This window comes from Amia ocellicauda, chromosome 2 (genome assembly GCF_036373705.1).
Source record: "Amia ocellicauda isolate fAmiCal2 chromosome 2, fAmiCal2.hap1, whole genome shotgun sequence".
NCBI lineage: Eukaryota > Metazoa > Chordata > Actinopteri > Amiiformes > Amiidae > Amia > Amia ocellicauda.
Genome location: NC_089851.1, coordinates 13,159,371 through 13,177,314, shown reverse-complemented (window position 1 = coordinate 13,177,314; position 17,944 = coordinate 13,159,371). Strand labels below are relative to the sequence as shown.

Sequence of the window (17,944 nt, the reverse complement as noted above, 5' to 3'; positions counted from 1 at the left end):
GTGTGCTTTCCTGATGTTCTTTATCAAACAACTACCTCATGAAATGCCTCTAAGGTTTATGAGCTATGATTTTAGGAGACTTTTAACGGTTCAAATGTATTGAAAAAAATATATAAATCTGCAGTAATTAAGGGCACGTCTCTCACATGGATACAGACTGGCAGAGATCCCAGTTTAAAGTCACCAGAAGAGGGACTGAACTCCAGCCCAGTCAGCGCTGCCCAAACTGGATCTCTGCAGCCCGGCTATTGGGGCATGAAGTAGCGCGGACCTCCACCATGAGACCTATACATTTAAAACAGCATGCTTGCCAAAAGAAAATGTGTTGTTTTTTCCCCACCCTTTTTAAATGCAAAATAATTCAGAGGAAAATATGATTGTGCGCATGTGCAGTAAGTACACTGGTTCTCCAGGCGCGGCGCAGTGCAGAGCCTGTAGGCCTCGGACTCTACGGAGGGATGTTACTACTGTGTGCAGTTAAAAGTGGTTAAGGCAAACATGTAAGGGTTATATTGCTGTTTGCATGCGATGCAGCTCAAACAACTCTTGTTGCTTTGCAAGCTGGGACTCTGTTTTGATGCGCAGTAACTCTTCCATTTGGTTTTTCTCATGAACGACAGTGTCAGTATTGAGTTACAATGACAATGGGACACAAACAATGCTTTCTTTTTTTAAATCTCTCATACTTTCCATTCCCAAAAGCATCGTAAATCAAGTGAACAGATCATCATAAGAACAGCATTTTAAATCTCATGCGTTTCCCAAAGAGCATCATTCATGTTCATTGTAAACATTTCACTTTCTGAATCAAGGGGATGTGTGTATGAGATGTAGCTAACCCTTCATGAGGAGTATGTTGAAATCATACTTAGATGAGACATTTCTTCAAGGCATTTGAATAAGTGGTTTAAACTTCGACTATAAATTAGTGAGCTCTCTCTGTCCTTCTCCCTCACAAAACCAGTATAAAACAAGTATTGGCATTGTGAATTATATATATATATATATATATATTATAACCACTCAAGGGAATACCAAAACATATACAATATAACTGTTGTCATCAAAACCTATTTTGAAATTAGAGACACAACAGTGATTTTCCACCCTGGGAGTGGTTTAAACTTTGAATTGGTTTCACTGTAAACAGGAACTGTTACTTGTTTTCTGGAATTTCTGAAACTACAGAGAAAGATTATCTATAACACAGATAACCTTTATTCAAATGTTCCTTTGTATTATTTTTTAATAATAATAATAATAATAATAATAATAACATTGCCATGCTTATTAAAGTGGAAAGCGTTCTTCAAATTGTGCCTTTTACACTTATTTTGTCCTGTTGGTATTCATGTTCATCAGCTGCAGTCTGGTGAAAACACTTGCTATTTCTACTATGGTAAAAATACTTTTCTGGTTAGGTTTGTTATCAGTTTATATATATATATATATATATATATATATATATATATATATATATATATATATACAGTATATATAAAGCTATGCTCTATTTATTTTTTCAAACTAGCTGGTATTAGCAAAAGAGCTTAGTAGAGTTGCAGAATCAACAAAGAAAGGCAGCAGATTGGAGGAGCTGTTTTTTTTCATACAGTGTGCCCTGGAGCCAGCAACAAGCACATGAAATCCAGAGAGCTAAGCAACATCTAATATATTTTACAGGCATTATGTAACATTTTGTATGTTAATATTTTTTCTGCAATGATTTTCCCCAAACAACTGCCCTGTCCTGTCCTCTTTGTGGTATATTGTTTGTGTCCTAGAAAGGAAATGTATCCCATTGCAAGTACACTCCTGCTGTCAGCAGTGGTAGAATTCCAGTATATATCCGGTGTTCTCTTTGTCTATTTGTGTAGTCCACATTGTCAGCAGAAGTTAATATCCAGTATTGATCTTTGTTTAATTTGTGGAGTCCGTCTCCACAAAGTTAGACCTTGAGAGGTCACGAAATCCTTATTAATTCATGCTCATTTCTCCAGACCCTTTAATTCATGAACTTCAACATAAAGTTAGCAATTTAGCTTTCTGTGATTTTGCTTTTTTCATAGGTTGCACCAAACGTGATTAGTGTCAACTCATGACTGGCACAGACCCACAAAACAGGCACCTTGATGCTTTTGTATTGCAACACATTCAGTTCATATCAGCAACTGAAGTTAATGTATGTCATATCAGGTAGCATCTCAGTATGACAGCCCACTGAACACATACACCATCGCTGTCAACATTGTGTGGTATAGTGGTCAGGACTCTGGAGTGGAGGTTGTGGGTTCAATCCCAGTTGGGGGACTGCCTTTGACTTCCTTTAAGCAAGGTACTGTACCTAGATTGCTCCAGTAAAAACCCAATAGTTACATCATATTGCCTTCTACACACACAATGAATGAACAAATTATAGGAAATAGTAAGTTGAAACTGGTTAATATCAAGGATGAAGCCTCATTGATGGATATGCTTTGCTAAAATAATTACGGCAAGCTACCTGAAAAGTGTTCTCTCAAGGCAAAAGTGGATTACATCTTCACTGTGGTTACTCCAGCCCAGCCCCTGAGTCTATTTGAGCTGTCTCTGAAATCAAGGCTGTCCTTTTTGATTCAGGGGTAGTCAGATTAGTATCTGCCGACATTAGAGACATTCTTTAGCATGTAGTGTGTTTATTCTGTAAGAGGGGTGCTTCTTCCAGCAAAGCCTATGAATGCAGCAGTAAAAGGCACATGTTTTAATTATTATATGAAGAACTGCATGTTTTTCCCTGTGTGTCTGTGAACGAGGAGTTGAAGCAAAGTGAATAGGTCTCAGAATTTCAGATGGATAGGGGAGGGATGGAGAATAAACACAGGATTTATTTATTTCATTATGACCACCATATTCCCCCACCTATTTTTTTTCTTTACAGATCAAGTCTAGCAACTGGTCTGCCGGACCTGGTAATTATCAGTCCCTTTTCAGACCGAGAGGGAGTATCAGCACTCGGGTGGGTGGAACAGTCTCTGTGGTAACCGAGTTGTTTGGCAGAGGGTTGTTTTGTGCATTTCCAGCAGGAGTAGGTAGCAAGTCTTCAGTTGGTTGTGGAGTAGACATCACCTGAAGGTGACGCCGGTTGCGCCACAGGGTTGTTCCTTGCTGCGTTTCAATGAGGTATGACCTCTGCAGGAGTGGCCCAGACCTTCTCATGATCCAGTTTGGTCAGGACTGAGTCACCTGTCCGAAGACAAGGCAGGAGTGGACCTATACCACATTAGGGCAAGCAAAGGATCATCTTGTTTAAGGATCCTCTTCGCAGTTTGCACTGCCCTCTCTGCATGACCATTGCCTTGAGGGTTCTGTGGACTGGAGGTAATGTGCATAAAGTCCAACTGTCTCGCCAGCTCCTGAACTCCATAACATCGTCTGCAGTTCAAAACCTGGCAAAAACTGTCTTAAGCTTCTGGATAACCTGGGCACTTGTAGTAGAGGGCAGGTGTAGTATCTCAATAAATATAGAATAATAGTCTGATATGACCAGATCATTTTGCTTGTTGTGTTCACACAGGTCTAGTGCAATCCTCTTCCAAAGCTGGTCAGGGAGTGGTGTTGAGATTAAAGGCTCTTTTAGCTGTGCCCTTCTCAGCTCACAACATGACTGCCATAACATGACTTTCTTCTTTATATTCCTGGCCACCATACTGAGGCATTGGCCCTCTCTCTGCACTTTGTTAGGCCCTGGTGCCCATCATGTATCCTCTCTAGAATGTCAACCCCCACAACTATTCTGCTTCCCCTAGTGACCTAGTATACCATTATACTCTGACAGGTCACTTGTTTCTGGGAGGAACTCTCTGACTGAGATTGGGGTCTTACTCATGTGCTCTGACCACCCAGACTTGATGAGCTTGATCACAGTCTGGAACTTGTCATCAGTTGCTGTGGCTGCTCTGATACAGTCCATCTTCCTTGAAGTTGCAGGCATGCCCTGCATGACAGCAGTGACATAGCACTCAGTGTCTCCGTGTGTATTTGTCTCTTTTGCAGTGTGTCTCTATGGACTCCGTGACAATGTGTCCCACAACTAGAGTTTTACCTGGAGCATGTTCTGCTGTTGACTTGAATCTCCTGATATGCATCAACAGTGTTTACCAGTGCAACAGAACATTTTCAAGGTCTTTGCTGTTAATAAGACGTACCAGGGGTTTATGATCTGATACGAGCTTGAAGCCATCCAGCCCGTAGACGTATTTCTCAAACTTCTCAGACGCCCAAACGCTTGCCAAACATTCCTTCTCTGTGTGTAACAGGTTTCTGCATCTGAGAGTAGTCTGGAGCAATAAGCAACTGCCTTCCACTCCTCTCCATAAAGTTGAAGTGGGTGAAGGGGTATCTGCCAGAATCCACTTGCACTGTCCAATGAGGAGAATACAGTAGCATGCTAGCCTCAGTTAATCTTAAATCTCACTGGTGTGACACCAATCAAAATCTGCACAGTCCATTGCCCTTCGCACCTGTCTGCCTTACACACTGACCCCAGAAGCATGTAACCTGTTCTACATGTTCGGTGACTTCACTCACCAACTTGGTGTGACATACTCTGACCCTATGTCCAATTTTCGGACATTTGTAACAAATAGACCTCATTGCCAGACATCATTCCTCTTTTCTGTGCTGCATCTTCTTTCCTTTTGTTCCATTTCCAACATTTTATTGTCTTTTGACTTCCTGTGTCACGCTGTTGTTCTCCTGCGTGTATGTGCAATCTCGTGTAACACAACTTGCTGTGTAACTTCCTCCATCTGCCTAACCGCTTGAATGGTTTTCGCCAGTGAGATCAGCCATTAATTGTAGCTTGCAAGCGCTCCTTATCTAAAATACCAACCACAATACGGTTGCTGATATTCTCATCCCGACTCACACCGAAATGACAGTGCTCCGAAAGCTCAGAGGGCTCTGATAAAAGTCTCTGCTTTCTCACCATTATATGACTGCCTTACTGTGCTACCGAAATTTGCCATAGTTCAACCTTGATACCAAGAATAACCTGGTTTGAAAAGAACCATTTTGTTTTAGGCTAATATTTCACACAAGCCCCCCTAATTTAAAACATTATACATGCTCGTGCTTGACCATATATGTGTACTCTGCCCATATATTGTTGCCAGGCAGCATGTGATTCTTGTTATCTCATCAAAATGCTTGCACTTCTTACTTGTTTAGGACTGCGTGTGGGACGGCCCCGGGAATGGTCCTCATTGTAGCTGCTCCTAATAAATTCCTTTTATTGACCCTGCATCTCCTTCTTTGGATTATTTGGGACTCTTCACTATATAATCCCGGCACAACAATAATCACGATTATTTAAGCTCTGAAATACATTTTATGAAAGATGGCTGTGTCTTGCTTTAATATTGAACAAATAATCTGAGAAGCTATCAAATCGTTATTTGAATCCTAACCTTACTTGTTGTAATATTTACTTCCCACTTACAAAATATCATAAAATGTATGTTTGTAATAGTTTCAAGGGTTTCCCCTGTGCCTGTGTTATACATTACAGCAGCATTTATATATTTTCTTAAAATAAACAGTTTCTTATGGTAAATTAATATAGAAATTCTTTATTACAGAGTGAAAGGGTCACATCAGGTGTGTGAAACTATGATTGTAAAATGAGAAATACTTTCAAACCAGCTATTTAAAAAAAAGCTGAATTTATTCATAGATTTATTTGGAGGACAGTTTATTATATGATTTCATTAAACAGACTATTAAGGCTTAAATTTGAAATTAGATGCTGGTTTACACCTTAATTGTTTCACTCTGGTAAAAGAACAGTCTGTTTCAATGCAGAAGATTTTGGTCTCCAGACGTAGTTGCAATTCTCTTAGTGGTCTGTTAAGAGATAAACCCGGCTTAAAGTGTTTAATCCATTCATCTCTTCAAAGGCATTCATCTTCACAGATTAATCATAGAAGCCACTTCAATATGCAACCTTGGACATTTATTTTTTCATGGACATTGTTTACCACAATAAATGTTTTCATATAAATTGTGCTAATATGCTTAATTAATGCCAAAAGTTAAGCAAGATCAGAATACACAGGCTTTCTATGATACTTGTGAATTTGTAAAATGTATTATGCCTTGAATTGCACTGTATTATTGCACTTTGTATTTCGCTTATATTTTGTAAGTTGCCTATTATTATTAATAATAATAATAAATAATACCTAGATATCATTGTACACCTGTATCCAGGGAATCTTACAATTGTTTCCATATATCAAATTATTTTTACATACAATTACCCATTCATACAATTAGTTTTTTTACTAACGCAATCTAGGTAAAGTAGCTCACTCATGGGTGCAATAGCAGTGTCCCCCACCTGGGACTGAACCCATGACCCTAACCACTACTCCACACTGTTGCGCCAATATATATATGTTTTGATTTGCCATGGACATTGTCATATTTGTGAAAACGCATGAAAACCTGCAGATTCAATTTCAAGAACTCACAGATGGAAGCAAGAAAACGGGACTTACAATGAACCTGAGTAAAACCAAAAGTCATGTTTAACAGCTTTGTTGAATCTAAGAAAATTACAGTAGATCAGCAGACACTTGAAGAAGGTAAAAGTTATCTACCTTGGACAACACATCATCACAGATGGAGATATTATGGAATAAAGAGAAGAGTGAAAATGGGTGGGAGGCAGTGCATTTGGGCAGAATTGTTGACAGCTCCTGGGGCATTGCTGGTCTAAGAAATCTGTGAATACATGAATACAAGGTGTTTTCATCTTTTGAAAATGAACCTATCACTGTAATGACCAAAAAGTGGATTGATTATATTTTCTGTTTAGTAAACATCACAGTGATGCCAGCAGACACCTTCGCTGACCACTGCAGGCTGAAAACATCCTACCACACCATCTTACACTCAAGAACAGAGTCACACTGGGTTAATGTATAGATGTAGCCAGTCCAAAAGAAATCTAATCAAAACTCTACCTGGATGCATTTGATCACTGCTAAAGCTTCTTTCACTCCATTTTCACTCCACTGAATGGCTATTCGTGTTGTCAGTGGTTGTTCTTATGCCAAATAGTAAGAAAACAAATGTGATGATACGACAAGTTATTCATCACTCACTATTGGTTCAGAAATGACACATAGGTTATTATTTTCTTCTTTAAAAAAAAGATATTGTTAGAAATATACACAAACACATTCCTTTGGGGTGGCGGTGTATCTTGTACATTTCTGTAATTCCTCAGGTCTCTCAGGTTTGTGGAGCCGGTTCATCCAGTGGCTTGAAATTCTGCATTCCGTCTCTTTGAGGTGCATCTTCAACCTTCTGTACTCCTGGGGCTAAAAAAGCAACATATAGGTATATATTGCTCAGATAAATGTGCTTTTCATTGAAAACACGTACTATAATTTGATAATGCCATTCTGTCCAAAACACGTGTGACTTAGGAAAAAACCATAACATGTATGTCAAGTTTACTTCATTGTGTGTCTGCCTGCGTAAGTCAGGACAATCCAAGCATGTTTTACATTGCACACATATGAATCATTTTCATTCCATGCATACCAACATACACTTGATTATTATTACTGTTTAATACAAGAAACAACAAAAACAACACTACTACCCATTATTCTTCTTATTTACAAATGAATAGAGACCAATTTAGTAAACCAATCGCAGTCCCTCACCCCCACCCCCCTCCTCTTCCAGTATGGTAGGACAGCAGAGCAGATTTTTTCTGTTTTTCTCACGATTGACCTCAATTGAGGCTTAGTGAGGAAAAAGATGCTTTGAATCATTCGGATTGGGTTTTAATCTGGGATATATAGGCGGTGTCATCTCTTGCATATGTGAAAGGGGCTCTGATGAAGGATGCCTGGTCATCGGAAGCAGAGGACAGATGCAGTAAAACACAGCAGCAGACCAGCAGGAAACCCGCCGCAATCTGAGATGGAAACGTGCTTTACAAAAGAAAGGGCATAGGCGTCGATTAACAATGTGGAGGAGCTGAAACAGCGGAGGTCCGAATAGGCAGCGATCACACAGGAGCCGGTGCAATGATGCATTAGCGCAGATCAGGCATGTCAAGGTTGTGTGGCAGATGGGTCTTCATAGCTCTCCTGTGTGGGTGCGTCGGCTGCGTCTTCATCTTCTGTGAATATCTCATCTACTACCCGGCGGTCCTCCGCTGTGCCTGGCCGGGAGCAGCCTCGGGTCCGGGGGCGGACGGGGGAGCCGCTGCCCCGCTGCTCCGCGCCCTGGTCCTGTCCGACACCCACCTCCTGGGCGCCGTCCGGGGACACTGGTTCGACAAACTCCGCAGGTCAGCACCTCCGGCTTATGGAGATGTGTTAATGAAATAATCGTGTTGATCTCTTTCATCCCCTTTTTTGGATCTGCTCTCGTCTGCGAGTGAGAAACGATGCGCACACGAAAGTATTGCACATTTCACATAGACTATCAGGGTTTAGACGTTTCACTCACGCTTAGTATTTGCTAAGTGTGTCCATTTAATGCATTTTTTTGGTGAACCTAAACATGCTCTTGTACAATGCGATATATTAGACATCTATTTGTTGATTAGGTTTAAATTATGAATTGACTGATCCATATAATAATACTGATCATGTGCATTGTTATACTCATTTTATAATCTTTCAATCAGCCTTGTAGTCGTTTGTCATGAGAAAGAACCATGATATAGACTCTGCTTTATACTGTTTATTCTGTTTTGCATGTCTATTTTACAATTATAAAAACTGCCTGTGCCTTGATAAAACATGCACATTTTTGTTTCCTTTTAATTACTGCAACAAGAACAAGTTATTATTTTTCTTCACATTAATGAAGCATCTGTAGGTTTATTCTTGCGTATGAATAGCCCACATTGTATGTCAGATGGAGCTGTCCCCATTGACAGCTCATTTATTTATTTTCATCTCTGTTGTTGCCTCTGCTGACTGGGGTGTTTGAGTGTGTAGTTATGTATCTATGAAGTGATCAGGACAGACCCAGGATAAATAAGCACAGATGGCACCATCAATATCAATGTAAGGCAGATAATACTTGGGACTTAATCAGCACAGCCCTGGAATTAGAGTAGGAAGGATTTAAAATTGATTTTAGGGGGTGATTTCAGTGTCTTTCTGTGCTAATGTGGAAAGAGGCTAGTTTTTTCTTTTTTTCTTCTGTTTCTTTAAACTCAGATACTTCCCTCATCTCTAAATTGGTGACTTTAAGATTCAGGAATATATCAACAAGTATATAATCCAAAAAACTGGTTAATGATTGCGACAGATATCCCTCTATAAGCCATTCCAGAAAATGTTTTTTAAATTAACAATTATTAGTTCATTCACACCAGTTCACACTAGTTTACAACACGCGGTGTATTATTATTATTATTTTATTATTATTTTTATTTCTTGGCAGACGCCCTTATCCAGGGCGACTTACTACATACATACATGTATGTGATTCACTTTCTTTAGCCACATCATTGGAGTTTAAGTGTAGGTCAGAAAAACAGTGACTTATTGAGCTGTGAGAAAACAATCAGCCTCTCTGTCTGTTGTGGACAGCAAAATAAAGTTCAATAAATGTTAGGGACCTTTATGAGTGATGTATTATGGCACCATGCTAAAGTGTGTCAGTCAGTGTTCTTATCACTGGTCACAGAAACTCAATGTTGCATGCATGAACCGTGATACACTTGAATTGTTAATAATGCTCAACCATACATCATTCTTTAAATGTACAATTATTCAAAATAAGCTGTTTATTTTAAAATGGTTGTATATAGCCTTTAGTTAATTATTTATACTCCAAGGATGGAGGTGGACATTAATAGTGCATATCCAACTCACTTGGAAGTTTGGAGTTTTTTTAGAGACTCCTTTAGATACACTGTAGCAGATTTTTTTTGTTTTGTTTTTTTGTTTGTTGTTGTTTTTTTAATTCTGTGTCACAAGACTTTTCTCTAATAAATCAGTGGGATATTTCCTTGTCATACCCTTCAACAATACCTCAGTACAGTTCACATTGTATCTGGCTCATAATATTTTCGTAAAAAAGGGGAACCAAAAAAGTTGATGGATGTTTCTGTCCCACAGGGAATGGCAGATGGAAAGGGCTTTCCAGACAGCTCTGTGGCTTTTAAAACCAGAGGTGGTGTTTATTTTAGGGGACATCTTTGACGAAGGAAAGTGGAGCTCCCCAAAGGTACTGATTTGAGCTAATATATGTTACCATGGCTGTGTTATAACTTTTCTGTCTAAAGAAGGTGAAACTTTGATTTCCACTCATGTCCTTATGAACCTCCAGTGTGATTTTTATAGCAAATAATTAACCAGTTTGACAGAAATATATCATCCCTACCATGCCTACTTTTTCACTAATGGCTTCTTGAGTAACCCTCCCATACAGGACAGTGTTATGTAGAGCTCTTGATATGGTTGACTGGTGCACCATTACTCCACTCCCAGCCACTGAACTCTGTAGCTCCTTCAAAGTGATCGTTGGCCTCTCTCTCTCTCTCACAAGTCTCCTTCTTGTTTGAGTGCTGAGTTTTGAGGGACAGACTTTTCTTGGTGTGTGATAAAATATCAAACCAAACTAAATTTCAATGTACCATTTGTAATTCAGTAGTATGAGATAATTGGGGTGTGAATACTTTTGCACTGTATGTCTAGCTGAGTAAGAAATTGAGAACATAAACCCCCTTAACCTAATGTGCATCTGAGGGTCTTAAAACCAGCTATTTGTTTTATACAAGTATCATAAATAAACTACTTTTCTGAACGATGTGAAAAATAAACGTGATTTCAATTGAAGCAGCTGTGTTCAGCAATGTGTTTCTGCTCCCCTGTAGGACTGGGAAGATGACGTGAGGCGCTTCCTGCAGATGTTCAGACACCCCAGTGACACTGAGCTGGTGGTTGTTGTAGGAAATCACGACGTTGGCTTCCATTATGAGTAAGTTGAAGCGAATGAGTCTGAGGTGTACAATGAGGGAATAAAGTTTTTGATCCCCTGCTGATTTTGTATGTTTGCCCACTGACACAGAAATGATCAGTTTTAACAGTGAGAGACAGAATAACAACAAAAAAATCCAGAAAAACGCATTTAAAAAAAGTTATAAATTGATTTGCATGTTAATGAGGGAAATAAGTATTTGACCCCTTCGACTTAGTACTTGGTGGTAAAACCCTTGTTGGCAATCACAGAGGTCAGACGTTTCTTGTAGTTGGCCACCAGGTTTGCACACATCTCAGGAGGGATTTTGTCCCACTCCTCTTTGCAGATCCTCTCCAAGTCATTAAGGTTTCGAGGCTGACGTTTGGCAACTCGAACCTTCAGCTACCTCCACAGATTTTCTATGGGATTAAGGTCTGGAGACTGGCTAGGCCACTCCAGGACCTTAATGTGCTTCTTCTTGAGCCACTCCTTTGTTGCCTTGGCTGTGTGTTTTGGGTCATTGTCATGCTGGAATACCCATCCACGACCCATTTTCAATGCCCTGGCTGAGGGAAGGAGGTTCTCACCCAAGATTTGATGGTACATGGCCCCGTCCATCGTCCCTTTGATGCGGTGCAGTTGTCCTGTCCCCTTAGCAGAAAAACACCCCCAAAGCATAATGTTTCCACCTCCATGTTTGACGGTGGGGATGGTGTTCTTGGGGTCACAGGCAGCATTCCTCCTCCTCCAAACACGAGTTGAGTTGATGCCAAAGAGTTCGATTTTGGTCTCATCTGACCACAACACTTTCACCAAGTTCTCCTCTGAATCATTCAGATGTTCACTGGCAAACTTCAGACGGGCCTGTACATGTGCTTTCTTGAGCAGGGGGACCTTGCGGGCGCTGCAGGATTTCAGTCCTTCACGGCGTAGTGTGTTACCAATTGTTTTCTTGGTGACTATGGTCCCAACTGCCTTGAGATCCTCCCGTGTAATTCTGGGCTGATTCCTCACCGTTCTCATGATCATTGAAACTCCACGAGGTGAGATCTTGCATGGAGCCCCAGACCGAGGGAGACTGACAGTTATTCTGTGTTTCTTCCATTTGCAAATAATCGTACCAACTGTTGTCACCTTCTCACCAAGCTGCTTGGCGATGGTCTTGTAGCCCATTCCAGCCTTGTGTAGGTCTACAATCTTGTCCCTGACATCCTTGGACAGCTCTTTGGTCTTGGCCATGGTGGAGAGTTTGGAATCTGATTGATTGATTGCTTCTGTGGACAGGTGTCTTTTATACAGGTAACGAGCTGAGATTAGGAGCACTCCCTTTAAGAGAGTGCTCCTAATCTCAGCTCGTTACCTGTATAAAAGACACCTGGGAGCCAGAAATCTTGCTGATTGATAGAGGATCAAATACTTATTTCACACATTAACATGCAGATCAATTTATAACTTTATTGAAATGCGTTTTTCTGGATTTTTTTGTTGTTATTCTGTCTCTCACTGTTAAAATACACCTACCATTAAAATTATAGACTGATCATTTCTTTGTCAGTGGGCAAACATACAAAATCAGCAGGGGATCAAATACTTTTTTCCCTCACTGTATATGGTATTGTATTATGTTTTATAATGAGAAAATGGAGCATCAGTTAATTCTCTGAAGTAAATTGAAGTTCTGGTCTCTCACTGTCCTTGTAGGATGAACTGGTTCAAACTGCAGAGATTTGAGAAGGTCTTCAATGTCACCTCGGCAAGGATAGTGACAAAGAAAGGCGTGAAGTGAGTATTGCTGTTTCAGTAATCGTCGTAATCCAGGGGACTGGGTTGCCATTTTAGGTTTTTAAATCATGAAATTGGTGTCTTGATTTGTTTTGCACAGCAGGATGGATTAATATAATCAGGTCAGTTATGATAGGAGGGATCGAATGAGCCGTGCTGCTATTGACGCTAACCTGTGTGAAATGTGCGTTTCCTCCCTCAGCTTCCTGCTGGTGAACAGTGTGGCCCTTCATGGAGATGGCTGCTCTATCTGCCAGTCTGTGGAGAACGAGCTTTTTAAACTCTCCTACGCTCTCAACTGCTCTGTACAGGTCAGCACTGTTTTCTGTTAAACCACAGCCTTCAGCTCCCCCTGGTGGTCTAATGCTATCACAGCAGTTACACATGATGCTTAATAGCATGCTTTGAGAAAGACTCGTACTGAAACAGAGGGATGTGTTTTGTTTGTTTCATAAAACATCATACAGAGACATACACCAATCAGCCATAACATTATGACCACCTGCCTAATATTGTGTAGGTCCCCCTTTTGCCGCCAAAACAGCCCTGACCCGTCGAGGCATGGATTCCACTAGACCTCTGAAGGTGTGCTGTGGTATCTGGCACCAAGACGTTAGCAGCAGATCCTTTAAGTCCTGTAAGTTGCGAGGTGGGGCCTCCATGGATCGGACTTGTTTGTCCAGCACATCCCACAGATGCTCGATTGGATTGAGATCTGGGGAATTTGGAGGCCAAGTCAACACCTTTAACTCGTTGTTCATCAGACCAGGCCACCTTCTTCCATTGCTCCATGGTCCAGTTCTGATGCTCACGTGCCCATTGTAGGCGCTTTGGGCAGTGGACAGGGGTCAGCATGGGCACCCTGACTGGTCTGCGGCTACGCAGCCCCATACGCAACAAACTGCGATGCACTGTGTGTTCTGACACCTTTCTATCAGAACCAGCATTCACTTTTTCAGCAATTTGACCTACAGTAGCTCGTCTGTTGGATGGGACCACACGGGCCAGCCTTCGCTCCCCACGTGCATCACTGAGCCCCGGCCGCCCATGACCCTGTCGCTGGTTCACCGCTTTTCCTTCCTTGGACCACTTTTGATAGGTACTGACCACTGCAGACCAGGAACACCCCACAAGAGCTGCAGTTTTGGAGATGCTCTGACCCAGTCGTCTAGCCATCACAATTTGGCCCTTGTCAAAGTCGCTCAGATCCTTACGCTTGCCCATTTTTCCTGCTTCTAACACATCAACATTGAGGACAAAATGTTAACTTGCTGCCTAATATATCCACCCACTGACAGGTGCCATGATGACGAGATTATCAGTGCTATTCACTTCACCGGTCAGTGGTCATAATGTTATGGCTGATCGGTGTATAATCACACAAATTGGCTGTCATACTTTTCGCTCTGTTAGTGTCTATTTCTAAGTAGCTGTATAGGCCTTTCTTCCATGACATTTGGACAGAATTTCTGATTTCCTTCACATTTTTCTATTTGCAGGCGAATTCCAAACGAGACCGATGCCGTGATGTGCACAAATTCCCTCCATCACGGCCCATCATTCTCCAGGTAGGAATTGCTAGTGTACCCTTGGGGATTCCCCCCCGTGTTTGTAGAGAATATCCATCATCTCACTGTAAAGTGGGGTGGGGTCTCACGCAGACTGACTCCAGAGGAACGCGGCGTGGGGTGTGCTGTAAACCCCTGTGTTCTCTCCCTCTCCAGTCTTCCTTGTGTTGTGCGGAAGGCATTACAGCTCATTACACAGAGGCCCTCACCCCATACCATCACCCCTCCGCAGGGCCTTCGTGGAGCTGAACGATGGGAAGAGACCCAAAAAGCTGGATAACAAGTCATGCGGTTTGTCTCTGTGTGGTGCCATGCGTTCGCTTCTGCCCCATGCCCTCCGTGTGATCCCGGCTAGTTCCCTTATTTCATTTTGCTTGCAGTTCTCGGACCTGTCCCAGACAACCTGCTCCCTCTAGTGGCCACAGCTTGAATCTCATCCTTGTGATAAAGTGAAAAGTTATTTTTTTTGTTTTCCACAGCTTTCAATATTTTTTCCTCAGTTCCTTGTAATCATAAACAAATCTATTTCAGGGTATAATACAAAATAACAAATTAATTATAATTCTGTGATCTCTACAATAGCATTATACAGTACAAATAATAATTCAAAGCTCTTTATACAACCATGACATTATAGTTAAGTCTTCCTTGTCTGGACAGTAGTGTGATTGTGTTATTCAATGCAGTATGATGCTGATATAAACGTTTAAAGAAACACACAGGGTTACTGAACGAGTTTTCCGCACTCTGGGTTAGAAAAGAAGAGTCTTCGTTCATACTTCCAACAGGAGCATCCAAAATGCAAATGGAAAACAAAGAAAGACAGCAGCAGCTTTTTCTGGACCATCTTTACTAATTTTGTTTTCTCCTCCTGAAGGCCTTCATCTCCCTGATCATTCAGGGCACATGCATGGCTTGTGAAATGCTCTAGCTAGGCCCCTCATTAGTTGCAAACCTGAGTGGCATGACCTCCCCCCCCCCCACCCCCATCTCTCAACCCTTAAGTCTTTGCAAGGGGGGCCAGTTCGCAGACAGATGTCCAGTGCCTATGCAGTGCTCTGTGCCCTGACCTGTCCCTCTCTCCACTCAGCACTACCCTCTGTATCGAGTCAGCGATGCTGAGTGCACAGGGGAGGATGCGGCCCCTCCTGAGGAGAGACACCAGGTGTTTAAGGAGCAGTATGACGTGCTCTCCCAGACAGCTTCTCAAAAGGTGAGCTTCCTTCCTTGGTTTCAACATCCTGTTTTTGCTTCTCAAAGAAGAAGCCATCATCCAAAACAACTGGAATTGGCTGAAATCCCCCAAAGTGTGACCACAGCCTATTATTTCATGCCTGTTGTATATAAACATAGTGTTACAGTCATGCATTTATGCAGACTAATTTTGACTGGTATCAAAGTACACGCTATATTTGTGATACTGCTTGAAGTGAAAATGCCAACATTTCTGACTTGGACACACAATATGATCACTTGTGTGTATAGTTCTGCTGTTCAGACAGTAGCACTAACCCAAGCCTCCGAGGTAGCACTTTTGTTCTTAGATAAATCAAATAAAAAAACTAAAGATAACAAGCATACTAACCCACCTGTGATTCTGTACATTAATGACTGGTCTCATGGTCTGCATCTCCCTTTCCTGTCTTCCCAGCTGCTCTGGTGGTTTAAACCCCGGCTGATCCTGAGTGGCCACACACACAGTGCCTGCCAAGTCCTCCATGGAGACAAGTTTCCCGAGATCAGCGTCCCCTCATTTAGTTGGAGAAACCGCAACAACCCCAGCTTTATTCTGGTAACCGCCCCTTGTTGCTGTTCATCATGTCCGCTTATATATATATATATTCTAAGAAAACTGTTGGTGAGGGAGGGGAAAGTATCTACAAATATTTCAAATAAATAATTTTAGGGAATCAGTTGCAAAATGGGCAGCGTTTTAGTTCCCCAGATTCCTAGTAATAAAACATTTCTGAAGACTTAACTGGGGGTAATGGGTAATAAACAGCTGTGTTTGTGCAGTCTGTACTCTACTGTCCAGTCACAGTGGTGCAGCCATGTTGTGGACATTGAACATCATATCTGTTTGTGTTCTCTTTCCATCATATACTGCTCCAAGGGGAACCGTAATCATAATCCGAAATAAAATCCTTTAGGTCACTGTACCATGTGCATATTTAATTTGTACACACGTCACCTATGTTTAGGATTATTTGTAGAGTGATGTTAATTACAGTATGTGAAGTTTAAATCTGTATTGAATAGCTCAGCTAAAAACATATGGAGTAGCTCTTCTGTGTTGTTATAAATCTTTCTGTGAGTAAAATGCTTTGCAAAAATAAGATTAACAGAGCACTTCAAACCACAACCTCCTATAGGAACACTGGCAAGTTGAGCAATCCTTCCAACTATATTGTTCTGTGGACTTAATGATAGTAAGTTCCCTATGCAATTTAACCAATATTAAGTAAAACTAATAGTTATTGTGTGGATTGCATTTTAGAACTGGTTTCACAGACTAATCTTGACTTTCTAATATTATTTTAGATACTGAAGTCCAGAACTCGTGCTTAGCTGTGTCTGTGAAAGAGACGATGAGGCTCATTGACTAGCAGTTTCCTTGGCTAGCACTAGTCTTGGACTAATCCACCCAAACCTGGGTATCCAAGACTAATCAAGCACATTGTCTAATACTTAACAAGCTTTGTGGTATTCAAGTGTCAAGCAGCCATCTTTCTTCTCTCTCCTCTCCAGGGCAGCTTTTCTTCAGAAAACGTCACTCTCTCCAAGTGTTTCCTGCCCCAGGAGAGCACCGTCATCACCGTGTACTGTACTACCGGGGTGGTGCTGATCATTTTGACTTTAGTTCACCTTCACATCTTTAAAGGCACTGTGCACTTTGCAAGTTGCCTGATTAGCAAGCACAAGTCCTTGTGACTGATGATAAACATACCCCAGGCCTTTTCTACAGCCTGCCTAAAGCAATTACAACTTTGGTTTATGTATGAAGCACAAATGTGAAGCACAAATGTCTTTCCTGAAGTCTTCGGAGACACAGCACAGATCTAGTGATGGGCCTGCAAACTCGCACATTTAAGAAAGTACAATAAAGTTTTAAATAACTTTTCTCTCTGTATCATACTTAACGGTTCTGTTTGTCAGTATCTATATCATGCTGCTTAAACCTACAACATAACTCACAGAGTGCAGCAATTTTATGAAATAGCACAATATGAAACCAGCTCAATAAAGCCAGGTTCGATTTTGTAAACTTGAGTGTGCACGAAACTACAATGCAAAAAATTCAAGCACCAATAAAATGAAGTGAAATAATTGAAGTAATGTAGGCTAACACTTAACTGGGTTTCTGTTATTGCAACTGTAATTTTAAACATTGTACAAATTGTACAGGTCATCTCGGACACATGAAAATGATATACTCACAGAGACAAACACCTAAGTATAAAATATAAAGCAGTGTAATAGTTACTAAAAAAGGACATGCCTTATTGCTAAAGCAATTTTTGCTTTTTTTTTTTTAAATCGCACTGTACCACAACTTGTTCTGAGAAATGTAATTTGCATAAATTATTCAAGTTAGAGAAATATTCACA

At 41.0% G+C, this 17,944-nt stretch overlaps 1 protein-coding gene across 1 annotated transcript; it reads left to right on the top strand.

Annotated features, from left to right (window-relative positions):
• Positions 1 to 7,750: 7,750 nt before the first annotated feature.
• Positions 7,751 to 17,466, top strand: mppe1 (metallophosphoesterase 1). The gene is made up of 9 exons (XM_066719151.1): positions 7,751 to 8,353; positions 10,143 to 10,251; positions 10,901 to 11,004; positions 12,688 to 12,768; positions 12,971 to 13,079; positions 14,268 to 14,336; positions 15,427 to 15,549; positions 15,988 to 16,128; positions 17,085 to 17,466. The coding sequence occupies exons 1-9, from the start codon at positions 8,112 to 8,114 to the stop codon at positions 17,265 to 17,267; spliced, it is 1,161 nt and encodes a 386-aa protein (XP_066575248.1). The 5' UTR covers positions 7,751 to 8,111; the 3' UTR covers positions 17,268 to 17,466.
• Positions 17,467 to 17,944: the final 478 nt, after the last annotated feature.